At 47.1% G+C, this 27,814-nt stretch overlaps 1 protein-coding gene across 1 annotated transcript; it reads left to right on the top strand.

The window, feature by feature from the left end:
* The first annotated feature begins 212 nt into the window (after positions 1–212).
* KLHDC4 (kelch domain containing 4) lies at positions 213–27,814 on the top strand. The gene is given in 13 exon segments (XM_086620713.1): positions 213–311; positions 1,053–1,144; positions 2,149–2,227; positions 3,201–3,299; positions 6,383–6,519; positions 13,495–13,587; positions 14,528–14,687; positions 21,654–21,735; positions 23,751–23,923; positions 23,925–23,960; positions 25,266–25,665; positions 26,826–26,942; positions 27,256–27,814. Coding segments are annotated over 13 exon segments (1,743 nt in total). The 3' UTR covers positions 27,432–27,814.

Raw genomic sequence — 27,814 nt, 5'->3', positions numbered from 1 at the left:
ACGGACGGACGGACGGGCGATGGCGGCTGCGCCGGGTCCGCCGCGCCCGCAGAGGGCCCCCACGGCCCCGCCGCTCGGGCGGGAGGCGGCCCGCGGCCTGCAAGCACCGCGCTGGGGCCGGCCCCTGTGCCCGGCCCGCCGTGCGCCCGCGGCGGCCAGCGCGGCGCGGCGAGCGCGGTGCTCCAGCGCGGCCTAGGCGGGGCCTTCCAGCCATGGGGAAGAAGGGGAAGCGGGAGAAGAAGGGCAAGGGGGCTGAGAAGACGGCGGCGAAGATGGAGAGGAAGGTGTCCCGCAGAGCCAAGAAGGAGGAGGTGAGACTTCAGACATGGCAGGTGCCGGCGTGCCTGGGTACGGGGCTGTAGGGAGGGCTGGTGCCGTGCTGCAGAGGCAGGATTCCCAGGTTTTTGGAAATCTCGGCTTTAGCTTCAGAAAGGTGAGCTGAAGGGAGATGGTGAGCGATGGGAGTTGTAGGGGAGAACAGGGTCAGAAGCTCCATCTGGCGTCCGCCCCTGCAGCTGGGCGTCCCTGCAGCTGTGGGGGCAGATTTTATTTTTAATTGGCGGAAGCCGAAAGGGAATAAAAGCCCATGCAGGTTTCTCGTCAGCTAAAGTGTGAGCCGGGAACAGAAAAGGGTTTCCAGTTCTATTTAAGCATCTCCCCGTTGCAGACAGGGAAGAGGAGCAGCGGGGTTGTGGCGTGTAGCTGCTCCCCGCTTCGTCAAGTTTAATCACTTAAATGATTCGCGTTTACTTCCTAATTTGTGCAGCGTTCCTGCTGCAAGAACAGCAGCTGTGCACCAAATGCGCTTTGCATACCATCCTTGTCGGGCTTTTGTGAGCAACTTGTTGGTGTTTTAGGGGAGACCAGTCCTAAAGTGTATGTAGAAGTACTCAGCATCCATTTCTTGTAGTCCAATGAAGGGAACCTAAGCAGATGTTTGTTTGTTTGTTTGTTTTTTTTAAGAAGAACGGTGAGAATGAGTGCTGGTTTCATGTGGTGTGCAGGTGGCTCTGTGCATGTCAAGGGACTCATGTCTGGCTTTTTATTTTCAGGAGGATCTTGAAGCCCTGATAGCAGAATTCCAGAGTTTAGATGCTAAAAAGACCCAAGTGATTGAGTCATCCTGCCCACCCCCCTCACCCAGGTAAGAGATTGTGTGAGGCTTTGGCTGTCACTTATATAGCGGTTGGAGGTGCTTTTAAGGAAATTTATCTATGTAAAGTTATGTCCCAAGAGTGAGAGGCATAATATCTGGCATAGCTGATACCTGGAGTTACAAAATATCTGGTATATTGAATCCCTGGTTAAAAAAGGGACCAAAAGCTCTTTTTGTCCTTAAAATCTGCTTTTGAATCATCCCATCAGCACAAAGGAGGCAAAGCAGGGTTCGATTACACAGCTTTGAGGAAAAATAAAAGTTAAGAGGAAGTTTTGGATTTGGACTAGAAAGCTGAAAAGACTTAAGAAGCAAAAGGATGTGTCATGAGATACAAGACACTACCAAGTGTAGCTTGGGGTCTACGTACTTACAGAACCTACTACATAGGTATTTGTGTTTCCTGTGGCTCGTTAAATAAATGTCTTTCTCTGTGATATCTGTTTCCCTCTCTATGCAGTGGGACAGGTCAGTACACCGTTAATCTCACAGTGGTGTTACAGTGGTCAGTTAGTTCCTCCTTGGGAGTGGGAAGGATCTGTCTCCACATGGGGTAGAGCGCTTTTGCGGTATATAAATGAGGAATGACCAGCAGAGTAATGATGCAGAGAAGTTGATATGAGACAGCCCAGTTCTACCCATAGTTATGTGCTCTCATAAAACTAATTTTTGTTCTTGGCACACCAGCATTAAAATTCAAGAGCTCACGTCAAAAGGCATGGTAAATGACAGTGTAACGTGTGCTCCTAAAATAGGAGAAGATTTCAGACGGCGTCAAATTAATCAGGCTGGAAGTTTTTAAGAAATTAATTTCTTTGAGAAGTTTTTAGCCCTGGGGTGAATATCACAGCCTAGTAATTTGGCAGATGATGGAGAGACCTTTGTGGCTAGAGGGCAGAGGCGCCAGTGCTAGCTGAGTCAAAGGCTGAAAGCTTCTGAGTTTTACAAGACTTACACATCTACTGTTTTGGCCATCCCTCTTTCTTTTGCAGGCTGAACGGCTCCCTCTCTGCTCACCCTGAGAAAGACGAATTGATCCTTTTTGGAGGTGAATATTTCAATGGCCAAAAAGTAATGTATACTTCCATTTTTTTTCTTCTTTATTCTATCCTCTCCCTGCCTTTTACTGTAATTTCCATGAGTCTCATTTGAAGTGAAATTCAAGGCAGCAGTCATAAAATATGTATTTGTCCCTGAATGAGAGCAAAATAGCCTTTTAATTCTGCCTTGATACTGTCTCATGCCTGAACTGTTGGCAGGAAGGAGACATGCTAGAACCCATTAAGGAGTCAGAGTGATTGTCTCAGCATCAATATTTCAGGGCTTCATAATTTCTCCAGACTTAATTGTAGCCATATCTACCCCTCATTTTTGATAACTATTGAAGAATCTCTGTCTTCCACTTTTCAAAACAGGATACTTCTGCAGTTTTGCTGCTGGCAAGGCATTGCCTGCCTTGGAGGTTTGTACAGTAGCAGGTATTTGCAAGTAGGCACTCTCATTACTGAATTTCTTCAGGCTGCAAGTGCTTATTGTGCTCCTGGAGACAAACTGGTCTTTATGACCCTAAGAAGCTGTACATACTGTAACTTAAAAACTCAAGCCTGCCAATGATATTTGGCCACCTTAAGATCGCCCAGTATGATGTGCTAAACTAATTCTGCTTTCTTCAGTACCTTAAGCTGTTCCCATCTCTGGAGTTGAGCAGCAGTTTGGGCAACTTTAACTTGCACATCTGTGTTAAACTCCAACTTATAAGGTCCTCATATCTCAAGCTATCACAGGCTTAACCAAGGGTATGAGAAAGAACAGTCCAGTCTAGTAGATCACTCTGAAAAAGTTCCTGACTCCCAATCTAGTGGAGGAGGTTGTTTTCCTCCTTCCCTGCCTGATGAGGCAGGTGAGCTGTTGCTTTTCAAAGCTGGTGCTGTGCTCCTTCTCCCCCAGACTCACAGATAACCCTCAGGGGTGCCTGTGCTTGGACAGGCTCACCCTGTCCAATGGAGAGCTGTGGTGATGTGTATTTTCTCTTATTCTCTAACAGACGTACCTGTATAACGAACTGTATGTTTACAACATCCGGAAGAACAGCTGGTCTAAGGTAGAGATCCCCAACCCACCACCAAGGCGATGTGCTCACCAGGTAAAGTACTGGGTGCCAGAGCGGCTAACGCTGCACTCAAGATGGATGGGAGTTGATTTGTTTTTTGTTTTTTTTTCATCCTGAGGGTTTCTGGCTTCTCTTTGTTCCCCTTGTAATGGGCTGCCAATAGTGTCGCTTCACCTCTTCTCCTGAGGTGCCTGTCCAAGGCGCTTGTGCTCTCTGAGTGGCCTCTGGAAACGTTAAGTGTGGAAGGAAGATTGGAGCTTTTATCTGTTGGGTCAGCAGGACTCAAGTAGAACTGATGGAGGAGACTCTTCTTTTGAACATGAGCTCTCTTTGCTGCGTTACGTAGGGACCAGCTCAACCATCCGTAATCCCAGGATGGCACTGAATTTTCAAAATGCTGGGCAAGATATAACTTCAGATTTGACCAAAGTGCTATGAATGGCAGAGTTGCTGTGCGTGATTATTTTCTTGATGCCCACAGGCCTCCATCTATGGACATTACAGAAATGGCTGCTCCAGCAGAGTGAAAGACCCATTACTGCAGGATACCCCTGCTAGCATGTAGAGCTTGGGCTTTGCCAAGTGTCCCAGCTGTACAACATGGTGAAGCGCTAGCGCCAACTCTGTGTGTCCTCCTGTTGGATTGTGATTTTCTTTTTTCCTTGGCAGATGGGCTGTTTTTCTTTGGTCTGCAAAAGCAAGAGACAAAGTTGTCTAAATTTTCTCTGGGATATCATGACGCTCCCCTAGAATTCACCTCTCTGGTGCCTGTGTCATTAAGATCACTGGCTGATTGTGATGATGAAGGATTTGGGTTTGTTTACTTTATGTGAACGCCGGCACATTAGAAACTGGACCAAAGACTTGTGTTTTTAGCAGGTCTTTGGCCCTCGCCAGCTGTCTGATAGATGAGTTTACCTGTCTCAGCAAGTGGCTGGGTGACTGGTACCTTTCAGAAGCTGCCAGAGAGGATGAGGATGTTATTTTCCTACCCATGGCTAAAGTTCTTTAGAGCTTCTTGGTAAGATCCAATACCCTGGTTAGGTTGCTAGACCCTTGTTGTGCTATGCCTAAATGCTAGTCATGCTCTGAGCTGTGTGTCTCTTCTTGAACTGAAAGGTTCTGACTTCATTTTTGGGCTACCTTGTGGTGCTTAAAATAGAACTGGATTTCAGAGGCCAGATTCCACAAGGAGACCATAAATTCAAACGGTCGTTTCCCCAGATGAAGAGGAGGTATCTTGGTGGGTGTGGAGTTGAGAGGTGCTCGTTCCAGTGTGGGTTGCCAGCAGGTGGCTGTCTAGCAGCTGCATCTGAGCGGAGCAGGCAGGCAGGGCGTCAGGGAGCTGCAACTGAATTACGACAAATAAAATGAGACCTATCTGAAGAGTCCTGCTTCAACAATAAATTTTCTGCCCGATAATTAATTCTAGTTGCACAGGAGGCAGCTCAGCCTCATTAGCTGACTGGTTCGTTGTCTTCCTTGTGACTTTATTTTTAATGCGTGTTCTGCGTTAGCTCCAAGGTGGACAGAAGTGTGTCTGTGGGTCTGTATGTGCATGTTTGCAGTCTTACTTGTCATCTCTGGTCTCTGACCAGCGATCTGCTGCTTGAGTGACACTGGCTTTGATACATCAGCTCAACAGAGCTGAGGTGGGAATAGCTACGGATGGGTGTTGTCAGTTGTTTAAGGAAAAGGCTTGGCTATGTAATGAATTTTGAGCCAGCTCCTCAAAAGGTCACACACAAGTATGAGCAGGCTGTTGTATAGACCTTCTCCTTAGGCGTTTAAACACTAAATACTCATGAAAATTGGGCATGTATCCCCTTTATTTAGGTAATTTCATGTTCTCACAGATCCTGCTTGCAAACACACCCCATATTTTCTCGTGAGTTTAATCGTTGCATGTATAGGCTGGTTTATGTCGGGGCATGGTCATGTATCCAGTACTAAAAATCTTCATTGCTGTTTGCTGGGAGAGAAAGGTAGGTAATGAAGCCCTTCTGAAGAAAGAGCTCATTATCCCAGTGTTGGTCTGTGATGGATACTCTGGAAAAAAAAAAAACTGGAATGATTTGTTTATAGTGTAAACAACCCAAGAGGTCCCCATCAAGGAACAAATTTGCAGTCACATAGCTTAGTTTTTGAGATTCCTTCTTTTTTCCTTAGTCCTTACACAGATAATTTTGATGAAGTGGAGTCTTGCTCTTCTCTCCCTGCTTTTAACCGTCAGCTTTTAGCTGTCAGCATCGCGACAGTGTTTTGGTGCTGTGCAAAAAAAAATTTAAAAAACCTTTTGATACTCTCCTATCTGCTACTTGCCTTAATCAGAGCACTAACAGTCTCCTTTTGTCCAAATGCTGCACTTTCCTTCTATGTTTGGGAGGGTTTTTTTTGGTGTGTTTTTTTTTTGTATATTTTGTTTTGTTTTGTTTTTCTTCAGAGGGAACAGTAATGCTCTTCAGGTCTTGGGAAGCATCAGGTTTGGACTTGTGCTGCGGCTTGGCTTCTTTACTGTTTGTTGGTTTGTAATCTACAAAAACTGCAAAAGGCAATTGTGCACTGTTAATGGCCTTTTCCAAAAGTCTTTTCCCTGCCTTTCTCTGCCTGCCCAGTGCTGGGATGTTAGATGTGTCTTGAAGGCAGGAAGTGCCTCAGTTCTGCACATGGCTCAGAGTTCATCAGCCCCGGTGTAACTTCTGCAGGATGCTATTTATGTGACTAAAGGATGGGTGAAACGCTGCCGAGCCTTAGCTGGGGAGAGGTTTCCTTTTGGAGAACAGAGGGATTTAAACAAAATCCCAGGATGCTTCCCAGGCAGCTTGGAATTGGCAGAACTGGAAGCCAGGACGCTAGGAGGTGGGAAGAGCCCAGCTCCTTGGCTGACTTTCCTTCTCTGTAGGGAAGGTGTGCTAAACAATGAGTAACTTGCATTTTAAATTCCTCTTCCTTCAGCCCCAGAGAGCTGCTGTTGCCAAGCAAGGCAGCAGCAGCCACGGCCAGTTGTCTGCTCTCTGGTATGTGAAGGCAGCTGCACATTTGACCAATAAAGTTCTTCTGTCCCTGGTCTCTGAACCCTTGTCTGATCCAGCTCTTTCTTCTTCTTCTCCTGGCAGGCAGCAGTGGTGCCCACAGCCGGCGGGCAGCTGTGGGTATTTGGTGGGGAGTTTGCATCTCCCAGTGGGGAACAGTTCTATCATTACAAGGATCTCTGGGTCCTGCATTTGGCAACCAAGACCTGGGAGCAGATCAAGTAAGTGATGTGTTTGGAAGTCAATGACGTTGGCCTCATGAGGAACTGTGTCAGCATGATCTGGGTTTGATTCCTGGTATAATGCTGTGATTTCCCCAGTGTCCACTCATCTCTCCCCTGAGTACAGAGGTATCCGTCTTAGAAATGGTGGAGAGGACAGCTTCCAGAAAGATGGGGAAATGAGGGATGTGTTCCAGGTCTATTGAGGCCAAAGCTACTTTATTTAATATGTGATTTTTGGAGCATGGGTTTACTTAGGTGTTTCTTAACTGAAGGAAAGAGTATCATGAACAGCACTCTGTCCTCCTAGCCATGGTGGGTGTAAATGTCCAACTTCAAAACAGTATTTGTTGCTCTGTCTGCCTGGGCTCCTCCTGGCTGGGCTGTACAAGACCAGTACAAGGATCTCACCTGATTTTACCATTGCTTGAGAAGACAGCTTGTATCTATCCACAGAGCCAACTTCACTCCTGATAACTGGCATTTGCAACCTCAAGTTTCCTTGGGATAAACAAGCCAATAATTCAAACCTGTCAAAGTAAATAGATGCCAAAATTCCTTTTAGTTTGGACAGGAGTTAAGGTGCCTAAATATCATCTGTGGATCTGGCCTAGAGTCCTCTGCTAATGTTTCCTTGACCTTTGGCTGCTTGGTTTTGCTGCTCATGTGTATATTTGCGTGAGAGAAGAAGAGATCTGGTGAGTGGAGTCATGGAGTGGACTGAGAGGCAGGAGATGTGGCTTTGGTTCTGACTTTCTCTTGAACTTTGGGATTGTCTTGACTGTGTGATTAGCCAGAGCACAGCTTTGAGTGGACTGGAACTCCTGTTATGCTGACCCTTAAGGTGGCACTGGGGAAAGGAGCAGCTTTTGATGCTCATCTGCTGTTTGACTCCTCATTATGAACACTGTGTCCTTCCTCTTGTGGGAAGCCCTAAATCTGCCTGGGTCAGCCCTAAATCTGCCTGGGTCGGTCACTTTTTGCCTTGCTCACAGGGCACGGGTGCCTGTTGTCTGTGTCTGTCTCTTCTTACAGGGTAATTAAGAGGGTGGTTTAGGACTGAGCTGTGCCGAGATGGATACCCTGGCTCTGCCTTGGCACATGCCTGAGGCCACACAGTGAGTCATCGTGCCTCTCTGCCTTTTTCCCCCTCCCTGCAAACTGGGAGCATTGATATTCCCTGACAAAGGGGAAATCTGGAGGTTTAATTTTACTGATGTCAACGTATCACTGAAGGGACTCTGGCTGCAGGGGGACGTACAGATCCAGAGTGCAAAAATCCCAAGGAATCCAAAAAGTCTGGATTAAAAGGATGCTTCACAGCACAGGATCCCAGCAGCAGACTGCTCGGCGAGGATCCAGGCATCGTCCTTTCGAGTTGTTCTGGGAGGCTGAGAGAAAACTGTTTGATCTGTGAGCGGCTGGTTCCCGTCCACCAGTGTGGCTCCTGGCTCCAGACCTGGCAGCGTGGATCTAATAACAGCTGTAATTTGCCATGGTGCACGATGCCAGGTTTGCCCTCGTGAGCCCTGCTTGTCTTTGAGAAGTGGGGGTGAGAGAAACCCTCCGAAATGATGGAAGGCTCTTTAAGAGGTGCAAGGATTAAAAAGACCTGTCACCGTGCAGGCTGATCTGCCTGTTGTTAGGCAGAAGCTGATGCAATGAGTGTGACTGTGCCCCTCCCAGCTCCCCCAAAATACCTTCTGGATCCCTTGCTCAGTCTCAGCCAAATAAAGGGGATGAACTCAAGTGAGTTACATGCCTACCAGTTTCATGCCAGCAGGTGGGGGGGAGGACATGATGCTCACCACAGGGTCCCTGCTGAGAGAAAGGGTTGGCATTTCAGCCAAACCCTTGGTTGAAAAAATCCTCACCGGAGAGCAGTGTTGATATCCAGCTGCAGGGAGAGCGCAGGCAGGAGATGTTTTTTTGTGAGCCATCAGAGAATCCAGATGAGGCTTCATTAGCTCCACCACTGATGGCGCAAATTGTTCTCTCGTGGGTTTGCAGATGCGTTGCTGTAGAGCTGATTTAGGGTTTTCTACTCCCAAAACAAATGCTGCAGTACCTGACCTGCCTGGGAAGAGGAAATGAGGTGGTTATGAGGCTCTACTCATCCTGCATCTTACTCCATGTGGGAGAGCAACCTCAGGGATGCTGACTGTCACTTACACTGCAAAAGCACCTGTTCCCTCCATGGAGCTGAGTGTGAAATTTGTGTGTGCAGCAAGTTATAGGATACCCCCAGCAGTCCCGGGCCCCAGGCAGGCTAACACTGTGGCAAGAGATCTTGTCGTGGTGGGTTGTTACAGTTAGTGAGGAGGGAGCCAGATGGCAAGGTGAGTTCCCAGTCCCACCTCGGGAGCAAGTTCTAGGTACCGTGCTCTTCATGTCGCCCAGAGCTACCCTTCATCCCCAGGTGCTGGGTGTCACCTTGGCTGCCATGCCACGGTAGAAGATGCATTTGGAGACACTGATACTTCATTGTTTCTTAGGAGATAAAAGGACAGATATTTTGTAAGTAAGCATCATAAATTATATGGGTGAAAACACGCTGGAGAAATGATCTTTTCTCTCACTCTCCTCCATGAAGGACCTACTCCATTTGAGTTTCCCGATGTGTTTGGGTGGACATCTGTCTTTTGGCCTTGCTGGAATTTTGAAAATGCCTGTGCCCTGGTCCCTGTGTTTGCATAAAACAAAGTGCATCTCCTCCCCATCCTTGGGCAGAGCTCCAAGAGCTGCGTTAATGAAGCATCTGGCAGAGGAGGCTGGGAGGGGTTTTTTTGGTTTAATGCTAACCTGACTGAGTGTGAAAATCAAGTTTCTGCTGCCTCTTTGCTTTTCCATATGGCATCTTGATTACAGTCTGCTTGGAAAGGGGAAGAGGAAAGGGCAGAGATGATTGTTGATTTGTACGAGGGATTTTTTTCCTACTTCTTTTAAAACTATGACCGTAACACGTGCTGCGTTTCACTTCCTTCAGCATTTTACTTTTCTTGCCAGGGAACCCCATTACTGCTGTCGTTTTTCCACATGAGTTTGCCATGTCTGTCTGAAGTCAAGCACTTGCTTATTTTGGATTGCCATTAACCAGTTGGGATGACTGGTGACAGTGGGGGTCAGCTTTGGGGCTACTGGCATTGGGAGAGTGAACATGTTTGGGAAGACGAAATGGAGGGGGCAGGTTGTCTGGGTTTGTTGGGTTATGGTGAGGCCCCAGCCCTGATAAAGCAAGCCTTCACGTGGCAGGCCAAGCAATAATTCCTTGTTTCTTATGTGGTAGCAGTGTTATCTGACTAAATGCCTGGTGATAGACATTTGGAGTACAGGCTGGTATTGAGTAAACTCGGTTGGGTTTGGAAGACATCATTTTGGTGCAAATTATAGTAAAGTAACATAATTATTCATTAAGAAATGTCTGGACAAGAGAGATAAAGTTTCTGTTTCTGTTCCTCATAGGAAGAGTCACACGTGCCTCCTTTCAAGTGAGTTTCAATGTACTGGGTTGTGTGGATTGAATAGCTAAGATGACCCTGCTGTGATCTGAACTTGGCAGTTCTAGGAAAGCTAGATGTACATCTCATCATGCCACAGACCATCTTGGTGCTGTAAGAGGCTGGACTGCAAAACACCTTTGAAGAGAAAACCTTGAATAACTCATCCCTGTGAATAGCATCCCTGTGCTGTGTCTGCAAATGCTGCTGGGGAAGTGGATCTCCATTATCTCCTAGCACAGAGCACAGCGGTGCCAGGCCGCTTGACAGAGTTAAAAATTGTTATATTTAGCAACATTTAGCTATATTTACTTGCATTTTGCATGCACAAAGGTGGTGTAAACACGACAGATTTCAGCCTGTTAGAAGACTTGCCAGCAACTGTCTTTGACTTATTGGAACCACCTTATCACATGTGAGATGCATGAGTTTGCCTCTACATGAACTGTTTGTTACTCTGTCTTAGAGCTAAGCGATATTTTAACCTATTTGCCTCATTTCTTCCTAGAGAGAACATTCCTGTTCAGCTCTGTGTGGCCCAGTGTGCTCCCTGGAAGACAAGACAGGGAGCATCACGCTTTGGGGTTGTGCTTGGGAACTGGCGGATCTCTCCTCTCTGTAGTTCTTTGTCTTGCTTTGGGGCCTGTAAGCTCCCTTCCCTTTTATACTGGATCGATGATGATACTTCCCCTAACAAGTTTGAGAGATGTGGTGCTATAAACGTTTCACAAGCATATGTTTAATGCTGTTTACAGAAAGAACTGGAGCAGTCACTGCAGTGCAGGATGCCTTTCAGCTTAGGTTTGTTTCTGATAGATGACTCTTTGTGCTCGCATGTCACCAGAAAGATCAGGTCGTGCAACGCAAAGTAGAAAGATGCATTAGTGCTTAAAGAAAAGAAAGGTGTTTTGGGGTACCATTGAGTAGACTTCCTCTGTCAGCCCAGAAATGAACCTTGTGAGCTTGTTCTTTGGTAGATCACGCTCCAGATGTACAGCTGTTGCTTGACTTTGCAAGGGATTCGATTTGAGGATTTTGTTCACTTGTATACTTCCACAGTACAAGTACACACCGTTTGTGTGTGCCAGTGGACAGAGTGTGTGCTCTGCACTCACACGTGTAAGGCGTAAAACTGAACGCTGAAGTCCTGGGCTTCAGCTGCCGTAAGTACTGGAGGATAAAAATGCTTTGTCCTGAAATGCCCCTTTGACGGGATGTTCTATGACTTTCATTATTATGCAAAGGTTCCGAGGTTCATCTGAGCATCCCCTGGATGAAGGAATGAATGAAAAGGTAACTCACTTAGGCAGTCTGTAGCTACTGTGACATGTAAGTCTGTAATTCTTGAATCTGGGGGCTGAACTCAGGTCTGTTCCGTTACTATAAGTCCCAGAGTAACTCCACAAGCAAATTCCTTATGGAGCAGTTCTGATCAGACTCATGCTGTACATGTGTAGAGCCAGTCCTTACCCAGACTTATCTTAATCTATTTTTAAAAAAGTCTGGAGAATTTACAGCTCCCTCCCACATGTCTGCTTTCTGGTGTCAACCCCGTGAAGTAGAGTATTAATCATAAAGTCTATGAAACCGTTTCGAAAAGGCTTTGTTTTGGACCACGAGCAGTGATACAGGTAAAAGGAGACCGTTTGCATTTGGGAAACAAGAGTTTGAGCTTGCAGCAAGTGCCTCCTGGAGTGGCAGCATGATTATAGGTTGCAGCCAGTCCTGCTCAACTTCCATTTGGTTTTTCCATTGGCATTTGGAGACTGGGGACGAGGGACCTTGGCTATGAATAGCTCTATGTAAAAATACTTTCTAAGAGCAGTCGTTGCAAGTTTAGGAGGGCATGTCTTTACATCAAAGGCTCCCAGACTGGATATTTTTGTTTGTGACTTTGAGTTAATTGTAGACTTGTAGGAACCTGTTTATTAAAACACATCCATGAATAAACTTTTTGTTGTTCAGAATTGATTTTTGACTTGGAGGAAACCTGTTGGAGAAGCAAGGCAGAAGATACTATCTGAAAACAGGATTTTATTGTTAATGTTGATTTTTAATTCTTTCTTTCCTTTTTTTTTAAAAAAAAGGGATTTTAAAAGGTGCCATCCTCTGGAATAGTAGTGTAGGAGCTTTGTTACAGAAGAGAAAATGATATCAGATCTTGATGACATTAATAGTACAGGTGCTGTTCTGCAGGGTGGTACTTAAAAATCCAGTAAATGCCTAGAAAACCTTACTTTCTGTTAAAATAAAAAGTCCAAGCAATCGGTATTAATTCAGTCTTACCCAAGCGCTGCTGTTCTGCTTGGAGTTTTTCATTACGACTGGTGTGAGATTGAGGGCCCTTATTCACCACCAAAAATGACAATTTCTTTCTCCCCAGAAATCTGGCACCGCACTTCGCAGCCACCTGCTGCCAGCTAAAACGTACCAGTAGGGTTGTGGGTTCGGGTTTTGCTCCTGGTTGCAGTGGTGAGCAGGTGTCTGATTCATTTAGGCCCCGATCCTGCACTTTACACGTTAACACTACCTATTTGAGACGTCTTCCTGAGTTCAGCGGCGCTAACGGTGTGCGCTTTGGGAGAGTCCTCCGCGAGAGTGAAGATGGGGTAGATAAATCCATGGAGGCAGAGAACACACGAAGCAAAACCCAGTTTTCTTTGCGATTTGTCCTAAAGTTGCCTTCGTTTTGAGACTTCTTGAAGTTGTTTGTGTTCTCTCTCATGTGATGCTCAGTCTGGAAGGTGCATCTTCGTTGCCTCTCAGGAATGTCGCTGTGAACTTTTGGATGTGACAGGTGGGGTGTCGTTGCTTCTTCCTGGAAATGGAAGTGGCACGTTTAACTGAAAGGTCAGGAAGGCTTGAAAGAGCGGAGCAGTGACGCGTAGCTGCTTTTTAATGTGTAAAGTAATATCCATGACTTGTTTTGCTGCAATGCCTTTGTTCTTGAGGAAATCTTAAGTAATTTACAAAGTCTTCTCGCTAGTTCGATGCTATATCCTTACTGCAGGTGGATGAAGTGAAGACACTATGGGCACGTGATTTCCTAAGGCACTGAAAGAGAGTGGATGTCAGAGCCAGTCTCTGGCTCTTACTTGGAGAAAACGTCTCTATCTGGAGTGCCTTTCTTGCAATTATAGAATTTAACTGGTATTCATTAAACTTTCCTGAAAAATTAGCTCCTGAGTCATAGCTGAAGAGACTTCAAGACTTTGGGTGCTGTTAGAGACTTAGATGGCTTATAACTAGCAATAAAATTGTTACTGCAGAATGCCCGTGTTGCAAGGGAGAGTGCACATACTATTCTGGAGAAAAGCAGATACACATATTGAGGCAACAAAGTTCCCCATGGTTTCCCATCCAGGAGAATGGAAGCTGAAGTCAACCAGCCCAGCTCCCAATGACTTTGATAAAAATGGACGGATGCACTAACAGGAAAAGGAATTTTGCTCATAAGTGGAATTTCTTTGCATTTCAGGGCATCAGGAGGTCCCTCTGGACGAAGTGGACATCGAATGGTTGCCTGCAAAAGACAGCTGATTGTCTTCGGAGGTTTCCATGAGAGTGCAAGGTGGGTTACTGCAGGATGGCTGGTGGTATTGCATCCTCTGAAAAAAAAAAAAAAAAAACAAACAGAATTTCACCAGTAACAGAAAGCTGGGCTTGAACGGAAGGATTATCCTCAGCAGTACTATTGCTGAACTAGACTTTTATGTTAGAAAGACAAGTGGTCTTGATTTGAAGTCTTCAAGTGTTTGAGAAACCATTGTACCATTTAGCTAATCACTGAAGTAGCTACTCATCCTTGTAGCTATAGCTCAATACGTCACTTTTGGCTTCTGAATCTTGTCAAAGAGCCTTGTCTTCCTAGAAGCATCTTCTCCAGTAGGCTCTCACATACTACTTGAGGTCACAGCTACACTGTCCTGGGGACTGCAAAGACAGCTGAGCTGCACGTTGTCTCAAAGACAGTAAGCAGCATAACCAAAGTCCCTGGGAGCATGGTGTAAGTTGCAAAGCCCGCTCTAGATTTGGCTGTGTCCTTGAGAGTTTAACTGGTGCAGAGCATTTTCCACTAACACTATGTGTGCTGGCTAGCAGGAGGAGAACAAGGCATCTGTGTGTTTTTTCTCACCCCCCTAGGCAGACATAGCTCTAATCTGTTTTGATCTTTTGTGTTCTGGTTTAAGTTACCTCAGACTGTGTTAACTGGAAGGAGTTGTTGAAACCTCTGTTGTAGTAAGGAATGACATAGGTAGAAAAGAACCCAGAGAGGTCTTGCTTAAAGGAGCTTTGTCAAATGCACGTTGTTGCACTGGAATAGTAACCTTCACCCAAACAAATCCTCTCTACATTGCCACGGCTACGGAAGGAGAAAATGAATGCAAGTAGTTGAGTAAGGTGTTGCACCTCTTCAGAGGTTCCTGGTGCTGTTCCTGAAGTGATATTTTATCCTGTCCTAAATGGTGACTGTTACAAAAACCTGTGACGTGCCAATTTGCTCTCCTTAGAGATTACATCTATTACAACGATGTGTATGCCTTCAACCTGGACTCCTTCACCTGGAGCAAGCTGGCTCCATCAGGGATTGGGCCTGCTCCAAGATCTGGGTGTCAAATGGCTACCACTCCTGAGGGCAGCATAATCATCTATGGAGGCTACTCTAAACAGGTAGGAGAGATTTTTGTGGTAAGCCAGTGCAGTATTTCCTGGATTCTAAACTGAATAGGCAGTGGAAAAACTAAAGGGCTAAAATGAAAACTAAAACGTGACAAACTCAAGGTTGTCTAAGTGGGGCTGATGTGATGGTCTTGACCCCCGTTCGCTGTGGAGTCCTGTGTTTCGACTGCTTGGAGAGAGCAGTGGGTTCAGAGTTTGGGAGAGCAAAATTGAGATCTCTCTACTGCTACTTCCCTCTGCTCAATTTTGCAAGCCTTGTCTCCTGTGCAAGATTTGATGATCTCATCACATAACTGCTCACTGCTCTGGCTGATGATCTTTCTGCATGTCAGGCAGCTGCCAGATGTCCAAAAGACACTGGTAACCAGGGTGCATTTTAGCCTGTGGTTATGGAGTAGATGTGCAGTTGTGCCCTTGGATTGTTCGTACACAGCGTGGTACAGGCTGCTGTGAAGCAGTACTGCTACCAAAAGAGGCATCTTGTTTTCTAATTGTGCCTTTTTTCATGCAGTTGTGTGCTGATCGAGGAGCTTGTCTTGGTTAAAATGAATTTTGTGTCTTCTCTGCTAATCTAATCCAATATAAGGAGGTGATACCACAGAGGCAGGAATAAGCAACTGGAAGAAATGATGGTTTTGGGGAGCAGTGTGGTCACTGCCAGCTTAAGGCATTCTTGGGCAGTACTCGTCCGTGTTCCAGGACTTGCAGGTTAAAAGCAGCAGCTGCCAGGAGACTTGTATTTTTTTGCATCAGTGAAAGGGTTAAGGGAACAGCACTAGTTAACAAACTCAATAAGCCAAAGAAGACTTTTTGATGAGCACCAGGCTTCCTCTGCTCTGCTTCTTGCTTTGTTAATCATGGTAATTTATACTGGGTAGCCCTTTAGACCATATGTCCTCATTGACCAAGTATCCCTGTCTCCGTGCTGGGCGGGTGGAAGTAAATATTTCATTGAGCAAAAGGCTCCTGCAAAAGCTTTTAATGTTGCAAATGCAGACAGAAGACCCGGATCCTGCTGCCGCTGTCTCGGTGGAAAGGCATCGCTTCCAGCAGTGCGTCGCTGGGGGAGGAGGACGCGTTGTTCTTCTGATGTGAATAAATGAACAGAGAAGAAAAGCAAGAAAAGGGGAGAGAAGATAGTCTGTCTGTATATTTAGAAGCGTTTGTCCTCCTCACAGCCTGCTCTTAGGCTCTATCTCATCAGATGTGTGATTGATTAAATGGCAGTAACAATACACAGAGGCATTTTCTACCCAAAAGGGCTTTGTCCTCTTCCTTTCTCTGTCCTGCTTCCTCACTCTTAAAGATGGGACGGAAGCACAAGCCTGCGTGCTGTGCTGGATGTGGATCTCCCATGGCTACTGAAAGCACACTGAGCCCCATGGAAACATCAAAGTTGACACGTTTGCAGTTGGTTCTGTTCCACTTTACGAGGGTGGGCCCCGTCGCACTGCTCTGTTTTGAGCTAATAAAGATGAAGTAGAAGGGATGGGGGAATGCAAAGCTGCCCTGAGCCGTAAGGCAGGGCACTGAGCAAGGATGAGAGCTGGGTGCAGTTCCTCTCCAGCTTGGAGAACAGCTTTTAGATTGAAACAACCACTCCTCTTGGGAATCTTCCTTTGTAATACAGAGAGCTAAGTCTGCTGCCGTCTGGTGTGCCGTTCCTGTCGGAGATTTTCCTTGTGTATTTTGTAGCACAAGTGGACTTTCAGGCAGGAACGGTGCAGCCAAGCTACAAACTGGCCAAAGCACTGGACACAATTTTCTCTGCAGCTTTCTTGACGTGCAAAGGCAACGAACCTTTAGAATGCTTCTGAAAATTTAGTTCAGCAAGATTTAGCCCTTCTAGGAGAAACACAACTTCATTCATGTGTGGCTGTTTAATTCTCGTTGTGTCTTTGCTTGTAGCCAATTGTGGAGCTGAGTCTCTCTGGGTTTACTCTGAAGTGAAGAAGGTGTGTTTGGCTTGTGTACTCCCCCCAGAGTCATTGGCTGGGGTACTCTTGGGAGAAGTAAGAGGTAGATGGTGGAGGAAACGATACTTAATTGGAGCTGGGCAGGCACAGGAGAGGACATATTCTTTGTCTCCAATTAGAGGCAGATTCAGGAGTGCTATGAAGACATTTTGGGGCACATGAAGACATTTTTGCATATGAAACCAGACAGGTGGCCAAGCAAAGTGCCATTTACCAAGTCATGTAGAGACTTCTCTTCTAGTAAGAGGCAGGACTAAGTTGCACATACAATCTTTTAGGTTGGAAGAGACCTTGAAGATCATCAAGTCCAACCACGTGTTGTAAAAAAGATGCGGATTTGTGTGAAGGTGTCCTGAGGCCAGAGCTACTACCAGGCATGTATGTGATGTGAACTGGTTTGGAGAGAAGAGGAGTGGAAGTCATAACAGCTTCTCTGTTTTCGTATTGGCATGGTATAGCTGTCACATTGCGGGAGGAAAGTAGTGATGTAGCAAGGCTGCTTTCTTCCGATGGGCCGTTCCGATGCGTTATATCCCACGGTCCCCTTAGCCCTTGTAAATCTGCTTTGAAGAACTGCACCAAAATAGCTGTGCAGCGTGGTATAATGCACGTTGCCTGGGGCAAAAAGAGATGTAAGCCCAGGAGATTCATGGTTATGGGCAGAATTGTGGGCATCTTTGTACCCAGCTGGCTGTTGGGGTTCTATAAAGCCTGAGAAACACTATCAGTTCCCCTGGTGGAGTGATCAATCTGTCCGTCCTCAGTGTGGTCAGCAGGTGTGGTGAGCTGAGAAGGCAGAAGCAGAGATGGTTTGGTCCCTGCTTTGATTTGCTGGACTTGCATGCAGAACTGGGCACAGAGGGTCAGTTTTCAGTAATGTGTCTCAGTCGAGACCACGCTGCTGAATTCCCTTCCTGTGACCTGAATAAAAAAGTCTCTTTCATGGCTGGGGAACTAGAGGTAGGAAAGATCAAGTGACTTGTCTGAGGCACTCCAGTACTTGTATGCAGAGCCAAGACGAGAACCTTGGTACCTAGACGTGCCTTTGCATGTGCCACCAGCTAGATTGTGCTGACCAAGTGGTAAACAACCAGGATGCAGATGGTGAAAAAGGAGCTTTACAACCCTGAGTGCAGCTAACTTGAGACGATGCATGATTCATAGCACAATGCTGTCCCTGTGTTCACCTCTTTCATCTTCAGCGTAGAAATGATAAAGGCAACTTATACAATCCCTTACAGAAGGGGATGTTGAAGCACTGGCACAGGTTGCCCAGAGAAGCTGTGGCTGCCCCATCCTTGGAGGTGTTCAAGGCCAGACTGGATGAGGCTTTGGGCAACCTGGTGTAGTGGAGGGTGTCCCTGCCCATGGCAGGGGGGTTGGAACTGGATGATCTTTGAGGTCCCTTCCAACCCAAACCATTCTATCATTCTATGATCCCATGCTGTGGGCATTGTCAGCTCTGCCTAAAACGTGCCTCAGAATCCTGCAAGGAGCTCGGACTTGCTCTCCTGCTGATCTTAAAGATGTCCTCAGCCGTATCTCATGCTGGGGATGGGGCTTGCTGCATCCAGCTGCATTTTTGGCTGTATAAAGCAGTGAGACCTCTCTATTGCTAGGCAACGTTGGCGCACCGAGCCTGACTGGCACTGGGAATGCAGCCGGGAGGTGCTGGAGGCTAACGCTGCTCTACCTTGCAGGTGCAAGCAGCCTGCAAGCCATGGGAGGGCAGGCGTTACGTGTGTTGCAAGGCTTTTGGATGCCAAAGACAACTAGCATGTGTGGGGGATTTTTGGGGTTTGTGGTTGGTTTTTTTTTTTTTAGTGGCAAGCTTTGCAAAACTGAATTGGATTCTGCTGGGAGATTGCTTGTGGCAGGGCTGAATTGCAAGGTCTGGTGGGACTGGTTCCCTCCGTAGTTCTGCCTGCTAAGGGCTTCTGCTAATTGAGTGTATTTTGCCACTGTTGATCTCTTATCAGACACGTTTAGCGTATTACACACAGGGAATCCTGATTCCCCTTCTCCTCAAGAACAGCTCTCCGTGCCTCTGTTTACTTTCTCTTTGAAACATGCATCTGGCTGTGTGTTGGTGGAGCTAATTTATGTTTTTTAGCTAATGCCCGTAAAGCTCTTGTAACTTGCTGTTATACCTGTATGTGCAAACAATAGGCTGTGGATATCCAAGCCAGTTTTGTGCTTGAAAGCCAACACCTGGAACTTCGAGGCAAGAGGGACAGCGGGGGGAACAGGAGCCTCTTGTGCCCGACAGAGTGGTTTGCTCAGGGCAGGTGGGTGTCCGGGGTGCCAGGGGGGTTGATCTCTCCAGTCGCGGTGTACTGCTTGCTGGGGAAGTGTCTGCTTTTGAGCCAGTGCGAGCTGGGGAGAACAGGCATCTCTCTGACGACAAAGAACTAACTCCCACTCCACCTCATTGGGGTTTTCTCAGCCCGAGAAGCTTTGTCATGTTGCGTACGCGGCGTGTTTACTACAGGGAGCCATGTGGTTTTCAGGAGAAAAATAATGCAGTTGTTCTACGCAGCGTGCACGGTGGTGAAGCCAACTGCTCTCTGTGTTTGCTGCTTCCCCTCCAAGGTGTGAAGTCTTCTGCTCGTCTCTCCCCCTTCCTCTCCTCTGCCCATCCATCCCTGACCAGCTGCTGGCTTAGGTGAGGCTTGGAGGGCTGTTTGGTCAAGGTGAGGGACAGACTGAAAAGACTGCTGTATCTCAGCTTTCCACAGCCTGCAGCTCGTTGGTGACTTCTGCTGCCAGAAGACATTGCCAGGGGATGGCACTTGCTGGGCACAGTGACTCACAGCCCTTTGAACTTGAGAGCTGCTGCTGTGGATGCCACAGTACGTGCACCACCAGGCTATGAATTGGCCTTCTCAGTCCTTAACAGCACCTTTCCTAGAAGGTGTTTCGTTCCCTTCGTGCCCTGATGGCTCTCTCTCAAGGGTCTGTTCAAAGCGGGCAGCTCCCAGCCCCTCCAGCCACGTCTCCAACACCAGAGCTCCTCTAGCTATGCCTCAGAACCACTCACCAATGCCAAAACTTGACTCGCTTGTTTTCCATGTGCTGGAGAACTGGCAGTGGCTGAAGGAGTCATCACTGTATAACCTCTTACTCGGAAGATACGCTGTCATTAATGCTTGTTCCTACAGGCTTCCTGTCCCTTGTGTGCCAGATGTTCTGTTGCTCGAGGACAGTAGGTGGAACAGTGCAGTTGTTGACTTCATTGAAGTGATGGCACAGAAGAGGATCTCTCCAGCATAGACATCCTGTCTTGAAGAGCATGTGTCTTTCAGTTTGCTAATGGGCACGCTTAGGTGCATGTGGAGAGCAAGAAGACACGTGAGCCACAGCCCCAAACTAACAAATTTCCCAAGACAGCCCTACAGGCAGACCCTGGTCCTTCAGCTAACTGAAGCTGCATTTTTGCTGCACTGTGAGCAGAGTTCTCCTCTTTCCTCCAGCACTTCATTATCAGCCTTCCCCAGGGCTTTTCAGCATCATCCAGGTTACAGCAATGCCTCAGCCACACGTTGTTTGCCTTTCTAAGAATAGAATACTGTTCCTGAGAGTTGGCCACTAGGCCACGTATTAACAACACAGCCTACTCTGCAATAACAAAACCTGTTAGGTGCAAGGCACAGGGTTGGGTACAGGTGTGCAGCAAGAGCAGGACAGCACCGTGCTGTTGTACTCTCAGGTGCACTCAAGCCCTGCTCGTCTTCCTGAAGGCTGGACCCAACCCTCCCAGCTTCTGCTGGGATCCACTGCCTGCATCCTGGAAGCAGTTACACAGCGTAGCAATGCCTTTGCCCCCAGGAGGAAGGGAATTACAAGGAAGTAGGAGCTCTGCATGAAGGATGGGTGGATAATGAGATTATTAGAAGACCTCCTACAGTGGTGTTGCATAGTGCTGCTTTCAAATGCTGCATGTTGCTAAGACTGCTGGAGAACGGGCTTACAGTGAAAGGAGCAAGGGAAAATCGCATTTAAAATTACACATTTAATTGCCTCAGCTGAGGCTTGATCCTGCTCTTGCTGGTGCCTTGCTGTTGCCTTTAGTAGCAGTGGACGTGGGGCTTCTGTTCTGCTTCTGTTTAGGAGGAAAAAACTGTTGTCGAAAAGGCTCTGTGGGACCCCAAATGCTAAAAATGACAGCTGCAGTCGGGCTGAGTACAGAGAGCGAGCTGTCACCCCTGCCTCTCTAGTAGTGGGATGGAGATGGGGGGTGGCAGGGGCTGAAAGTCTGCGTGCTCGTCACAGATCTGTACTTGAACTTGGGCCTTGCGGATGATACAGCACAGACGCTCTGAGCTTCTGCTCAACGTTCAAGGGCAGAACCCCAGAGGGCCTTGCAGGTCCTGTAGAAAGTTCTCGTGTGCCACTTTGGTGCAGTGGGTATCTGCTTTCTGTTACAGCTAGAGAAGCAGAGGCACGGATGTTAAATTAGTCCCTTGAGAGCACCTGATCCTCTCTGTGGCAGAGTAAAAGGCAAGACCTTGCATCTGCTGTTTGCTTGGTGCTGCCCATCCTTCCTTCTTTTTACAAAACAATCAGTTTTAATCCTTTGTGACAATTTATTTCCCATCTCTGGCTGCCAAAATTCCTGCCCTTAAACTGCATCCTGTGATCTTCACCCGGCCACAAGTCCCAGGGTCTGTGTTGTAGCCTGGTTGTCACAGACAGAAGTTGGCTGTGGCTCCTTGCGGGTAGTAGTCCTGGTTTGAACACTGATTGTGAGCTGCCTGGTGCTCCAGAGCCGCCCTGTGACTACCTGTGTGGCTTCTCAGGGTCACAGTGTTTGCATTTTCAGCGTGGGAATGCACAGATTCAGGCTTATCTGTAGGGTGGTAAGTTCAGAATGGCACATACCGCCGTGGATTACTTTCTAGGTCTTGAAGAGTTGGACCTCCTATGCTTTGGGCCACTGAAACTGTTTCACTGAGCATCCCTGTCTTTCCCTTCTCTGCAGAGAATTAAGAAAGATGTTGACAAAGGCACCCTGCATACAGATATGTTCCTGCTGAAGACTGAAGGTGCAGGCAAGGAGGAAGGTAAGCTAGTGCTGCAGCTATGAGGGCTGTGCTGGAAGTGATGCTGCAGAACTGTAAATACAAATCCTCTCTCTTTGAATAACAGACCAAAAAACCCCAAACTCAGAACAAAATTTCCCTTTTAATGAAAAGCACTATGCCCCAGTGTTCGCTTTGGGGCTAAACACAGCAGATGAGTTGATTGAAATATTTCTTCTTCCCAGGAGTAGCTAAGTGCATTTGTGTACTGTGACTCTAGCTTGAAAAGAAAGGGAATGAGATGAAGGAAACAGCAGTTGCAGGGAGGTATTGGAGGAATTATGTTCTCCTTTTTTGTTTACGTGGAAGGAAGACGGGCCATCACACCTGCAGGCAGAATTCCTCACTGCTGTGCTCTGAAGAGGGACATGGGAAGTAGGTGCTTGTTGCTGCAGCAGACTGGATGCTGCACAGGGGTTCTGTCCCCTTCTCGTGCTCCATTTTACAGCCTGAAAAGATGAGGCTGTGGCTGCTCTGCTGAACAAAGCGTTCTGGTTAGCCAGAGGCTCTAAGGAGTCATGGTTCTCAGCTCCAGGTGGCTTGATTTCAGAGCTGATGTAGATGGTAGCTCTGACACAGTGAAACACTGGGAAGTTGGAGCTGGTTGAGAACTGGCAGAGCTCTGGAGGAAGGTTGGAGTATACTTTTTGTCAGAGAATCACTTCTAGCTCATAGCATCATCTATGTTGACACCTCCCAGTTGGTCCTGGAATAGTCTGAGATGGAGTGGAGGGTCTCCAGGCTTCTCGTATAACTGTGTGAGAAGCTCTGGCCTGTACAGGCAGCTTCAGGAAAAACTGCAAGAAAAGATATTATAGGTTTTTTGGTTTGTATGTGAGAGGGAATGAAAACAACATTTTGAAATTCCTGTTTTCTGGAACGTTTTGATCATTGCTTTTCTGTTTCACAACATAAAAAAAATCTTTGGGATTTCACAATTCTCCACACTGGAAATTCCTGTTTTGACAAACGCTCTTTGGTAGTGATGTCTCACTTACCAGACTCCTAAGAGAGAAGATTGGAGTGTGATCTCTTTAGATAACCTAGTGCAAGGATATTATTAAGAGTGGTTTTTGGTTGGTGGTTTGTTTTATCTGTGAATGACCCCAGAAGTAGGAATTCCATCACTTTCTTTAGGAGAGAGTGTATTTTGTCCTTGGCTCAGGGAATGGGACAATCTTCTTTGGGCTGAATTTCTAAAATGTTAAAATTGTGACCCATTTCTTTAAATCTGACTGTCTTAAAGTGGGATCTGGGGAGGAGGCTTGGTCACATATATTGTCTGGATTCCAGACTCTGCTTGCATTATGTCCTGTGTATAGTTTATCCTGTTGAAATGGTGGTTCCTTCGGACACACAGTGCCTTGCCAAGCATATACTTCTCCAGCCTGCATTTTAGGGATTTGCTCGAAATCCAGAGTAGAAAGGATTGGAGCAAAAGTGGAAGGTTTAGAGCACAAACCTTCTCCTGCTGCTGAACCCTTTTTTGGAGTGTGGTTGGGTCTCCTTACAATGAACTGGACTTATTCTTGGGGTTAAGGCAGTGGTGCAAGTTGGCAGATAAGATACTGTAGTAGGAGAGACCTGTGGAGAGAACTGGTGTAGGGTGGGCTCCATGGGATAACTGAGGTACCTTCCTTGGTGCTTGAAGGTTATAATCAGCCCTGTTTGAACTCCACCCTCCTGTAAAGGTGTATACACCTTTCAAAAGGCTCCTTGCTCCAGAAAGCAGACCCTGAAGATAGCTTTGCACTTTTATTTCTATTGAAGACACATCAACTTTCTAAGGGTAGAAGGGATGTGTGGATTGGCTGTGTGATTGAAGTGGAAATGTAAGTGGTTTCCATTAAAGTTGTTGAAGGTGCACTGTGCAATTCTGAGAGTGTCCAGAATGGGTCATTGAGTTACTTGCTGGAGAACTGAAGGGCCTTGAAAGACGTGAAAATGATCAGGATTCTCCTTTGCTGATGCTCGTGTTTGCTTTTATCTGTTACCAGACAAGTGGGCATGGAGTCGGCTCAACCCGTCTGGAGTGAAACCCACTCCCAGGTCTGGCTTCTCCGTGGCAATTGGTCCCAATAACCGCTCCCTGCTGTTTGGAGGCGTGCATGATGAAGAGGAGGAAGAGAGCATTGAAGGGGACTTCTTCAACGATATGTATTTCTATGACATCGGGAAAAAACCGCTGGTTTCCTGGACAGCTGAAGGTTTTGTTTTAAAAATAACACAAATATATTCAGTTCCTTCTCCTTGTTCATCTGACATGTGTCCTTTGGGCCTTTTTTAGCTTCATATGGCTTTCTCCCAGGGTGCTCCAGAAGCTGAGCCACCAGGTGTGGCTGCTGCTTCGATCTATGACGTACTGATTATGAAGAGAGGGAGAGGCTGTAGAAATGAAGCTGGAGATGTGCAACTCTAGCAGGTTTTTGCTACAGGACTAACTGAATTCTCTACCTTTATGCTGCCCCTCTCCTTCCCTGCCGTGTAGCTCCTTGTACTTTCCATGCCCTGCTTCCACAATGTGATGCTGACTGTCACCCTTCTAGGGAGAGGGGAAGCCTGTGAGCCCTGGTGGTTGGGCACAAAGTCAGAGTGGTTCAGGAGGTAGTCTTCCTCCTCGATGAGGCAAACTGCATGTGCCCCGTTGTTGTGTAATGCAAAATGAAACAAAGCAGCATGAAAACATAGTTACGGTGTTGTACTGGAGGCCAGCTCCAGGTCGGATGTGCAAGTCTGGCATGAGATGCTTTAGTAAAAGCTACTGTGAAAAGATCTTTGATTCCAACGCAACACAAAAACCACTCTCTTTTCACCAGTGTTGATGAGCTATTCGAAGAGATTAAATATTAACCTTGGCTAATAAAAGATACGGCCCTCAGCTCAGATCTTTCATTTTGTTTGAACCACTCTCAAGGGGGAAGTGAGGTGCGAGTGACCTTGTTGAACCTCCTTCTTTCCACCCTCACTGTTTCTGGCTTTTTCCTCAAAAAGGAGAAGTCAATCACATAATAACAGGCAAACATGCAGTCAGATGTTTGCTTCTGCCTTCCTAGCTGACCGTTTTCCAGCCCTTTCAAGACCTGGAGTGCTTCCTGGTAATGCACTGTAATTTAGCACCCGGCAATTGTTTGGATTTGACAAAACAGTGTGTTATTTTCTCTTGCTCCTGTCACAGGACAGTGGACTCTGTGTGTTTGTGTGCACCTGAAAGATAGAGAGGAACAAATGCTGTTTTCTGTCTCTTTAGCACATGCTGCCATTAATAGAGGTGGAAACTCCACACCATGGGTTCTCCAGGAGTTTCATTGCTCCTTGTTTTGTGCCTGGCAGAAGTTCGTGCTGGGTGAGAGGTTGCACCTATCACTTGAGACTTACAATTGTAGTGAAAAATAATTGAATTCTCCCCACTCCCTCCCAGCAGCATCCATAGTATTTGTATTAACTGCCGTACGTGCTATTAGGTGCACACTGTTCACACACAGTCTCTTTTTGTCCCTTGTTGCTGTTAATAGGGACCAAAATCAGAGAAGAGGAAGCGAAGACGTGGCAGACAAGCTGAGGCAGAGGGTGCTGGAGATGAGATGGAGAAGCAACCGCTACAAGGCCCGGTGGAGATAGTCAAAGAGGTGGTGGCAGAAGATGGGACTGTCATGACAATCAAGCAGGTGGTCTCTGGACCTGCAGAAGAGAAGGAGAGATCTGAATCAGAGGAGGAGGAGGAAGATGGAGCCTTGGGCCAGCAAGTGGAGCCATGCCCACGTTCAAATGCCATGTTGGCAGTGAAGCATGGGGTTCTCTACGTGTATGGTGGAATGTTTGAGGTGGGCGATCGTCAGTTCACCCTCAGTGACCTTTACAGCATTGACCTACACAAGATGGAAGAATGGAAGGTGCTAGTGGAGATGGATCCAAGTAAGCTTTGATGGTGGAGTCTCTCTTTCTGCCTTTAGTGCAACAACCCCTAGGATATGTTTTCCAGCAGTGCTATATTTTAGGGGATAAAAAACCCAAACAGCTATGAAGCTTCCTCAAGGGGTGGTGATGAGCCTTTTGAATAATGTTTTTTTCCTGGACAGGAAAAAGCCTGGGAGTATGTGATACGCAGTGTCTTATGGTCATTGTCACTGCAGAAACCTGCCTGGTCCATAGCTGTGTGGCCACTGTAGAGAGTGAGCTCTGGTCTGTCTACTTTGAAAACCAAAACATGTGAACAGAGTGTCTTTGCTCACTGGTGGCAAGTTCTGGCCTGGGAAGTCCTGCTGTGCCGTGCTTGTCCACTCAGAAGAGGACAGGCATATGTGCTCTTGCCTGTCCTCACCTCCTCCGGGCACTGAGGGTCTTGCAAAGCACGTGGGCATTAGTGAGGGTCCTCTCTTTATGCCTTAAACGTGTAGTATGTTTGCTCTTGCTCTGAACACTCCGCTGGGCTGTGCCCAAGCTGGGCAGGCTAGCTCCGGGGATGTGGCAAGCATGGAAGTCAGTTCCCTGAATTCCTGGGTTACACGATCATTGTGTGTGCTCGGTGGTGTTGCAGAAAGCGTTACCTGAGAGACCTCAGTGAAGATGAATTTGATGGATTTTCTACCCATTATTGAACGAAATTGTGGGTCTATCTTAGAGCATGATATTTCTTAGGGTAGTGGTTAAGCCATTCAGCCCAGGACACGTGCGAGGCACTACAGAGAGACGTTAAAAGAGGGTGCCCCTGCCCGACAAGCTCACGGTCTGCCTGTGTGTCATGGGTAAAGGGCAGAAAGGAAGGAGTCTCCCTCATGATTGTGGAGCTGTGAAGTGCCAGGGAGGAGAGTCGACAAGAAGCATCAGCTTTTCTTCCACAGCTGTTCTGTGCTGTTCACTTCTTCCCGACTCTATTTCACCTCTTCCCAATGCCCGCTGCTCCCCGTCAGAGCCAGACCCTGTCCAGTGGGTGGATCTGTGAGGGCAATGAATACAGGAGGGCTCTTAAGGAGCACATCTGTCTGACCTTGCCCTGGCATGCTCCCTGACAGTTCTGACTGGAGGAGTGGCAAACAGCTTGTCATTTATTTATTCTATTTTCTTTCTCACCAAAGAAGCACAAGAATGGCTGGAGGAGTCGGAGTCAGATGAAGAGGACGATGATAGAGAAGGTGCAGAGGGAGGGGAAGAGGAAGAGGAGAGCTCTGAAGAGGAGAGTGAAGATGAGGAAGGTAATGATTAAGATGAACATTGTCTTCATTCTAATATAAAGTGGGTTTTAGTACAACACCTTCTGGTTTCACTGCCTGCCTGGAAGGCCTCACTGGCATCTGGTGAGTTTTCCAGCAAAAGCAGAGTTTTCCTGGTGCTCTGCTCTCGAGGTGCAGGAGAAATGTCATTGGCTACTGGTAGGTTTTTAGGCTATTACACTTAAACACGTTAGCTGAAGAGTATAGTCTTGGCTGGGTTGACCCAGAGGAAGAGCAGATTGCCTTTGTTAGCTGTTTGTGACCTCTCTTTCTGTCTTCCTCCCATGTGTGCTAGGAGAGGAGCAACACCCATCTGTTCAGCCTGAGGAGAAGCATGCAGACTATCTGTCCAGGACGGAGCAGTATTGGATTAAACTAGCCCGCAGCAACATGGGCCCGGATGCCAAGGAGAAGAAGGTGGTAAAAGTGGCACATGCCATGGCAAAGACTTTCTATGAAGATTCAGTCTAGAGGTTGTTGAGCGTGTTCCATGGGTGAAGAAACATACTGGGAGCAGTGGTTAGCTCCGCTGAACTCAGCCTGGCGTGCCAGGCAGTTGGCATGTCCGGAAGGCATCCTGGCACTGCAGTGTTTGCCTGCTCGGAGTGCCTCGGCTGACCAGTCTCAATATGCCTACTCAGTTAATGCTCTGGGTATGCCATTGTTCCCTGGAGGTTGTGGGAGGTTCTTGAGGAACAGGATGGCTGTCCAAGCACTTGTTCTGCTGAGGCTGGTGTATACAATACTGCCATATTTTTGTTCAGAAGTTGCTCTGAGTCTGTCAAGACAAACTGCACATTACAATGGTTCCTTGGTCCCAGATTCCTTTCCCTGACTGATGCCAGAACGTGTCT

Source organism: Tauraco erythrolophus, chromosome 15 (assembly GCF_009769465.1).
Source record: "Tauraco erythrolophus isolate bTauEry1 chromosome 15, bTauEry1.pri, whole genome shotgun sequence".
Classification (NCBI taxonomy): Eukaryota; Metazoa; Chordata; class Aves; order Musophagiformes; family Musophagidae; genus Tauraco; species Tauraco erythrolophus.
Note: the sequence above shows the minus strand (reverse complement) of the source record. Positions and strands in the feature narration are given on the sequence as shown.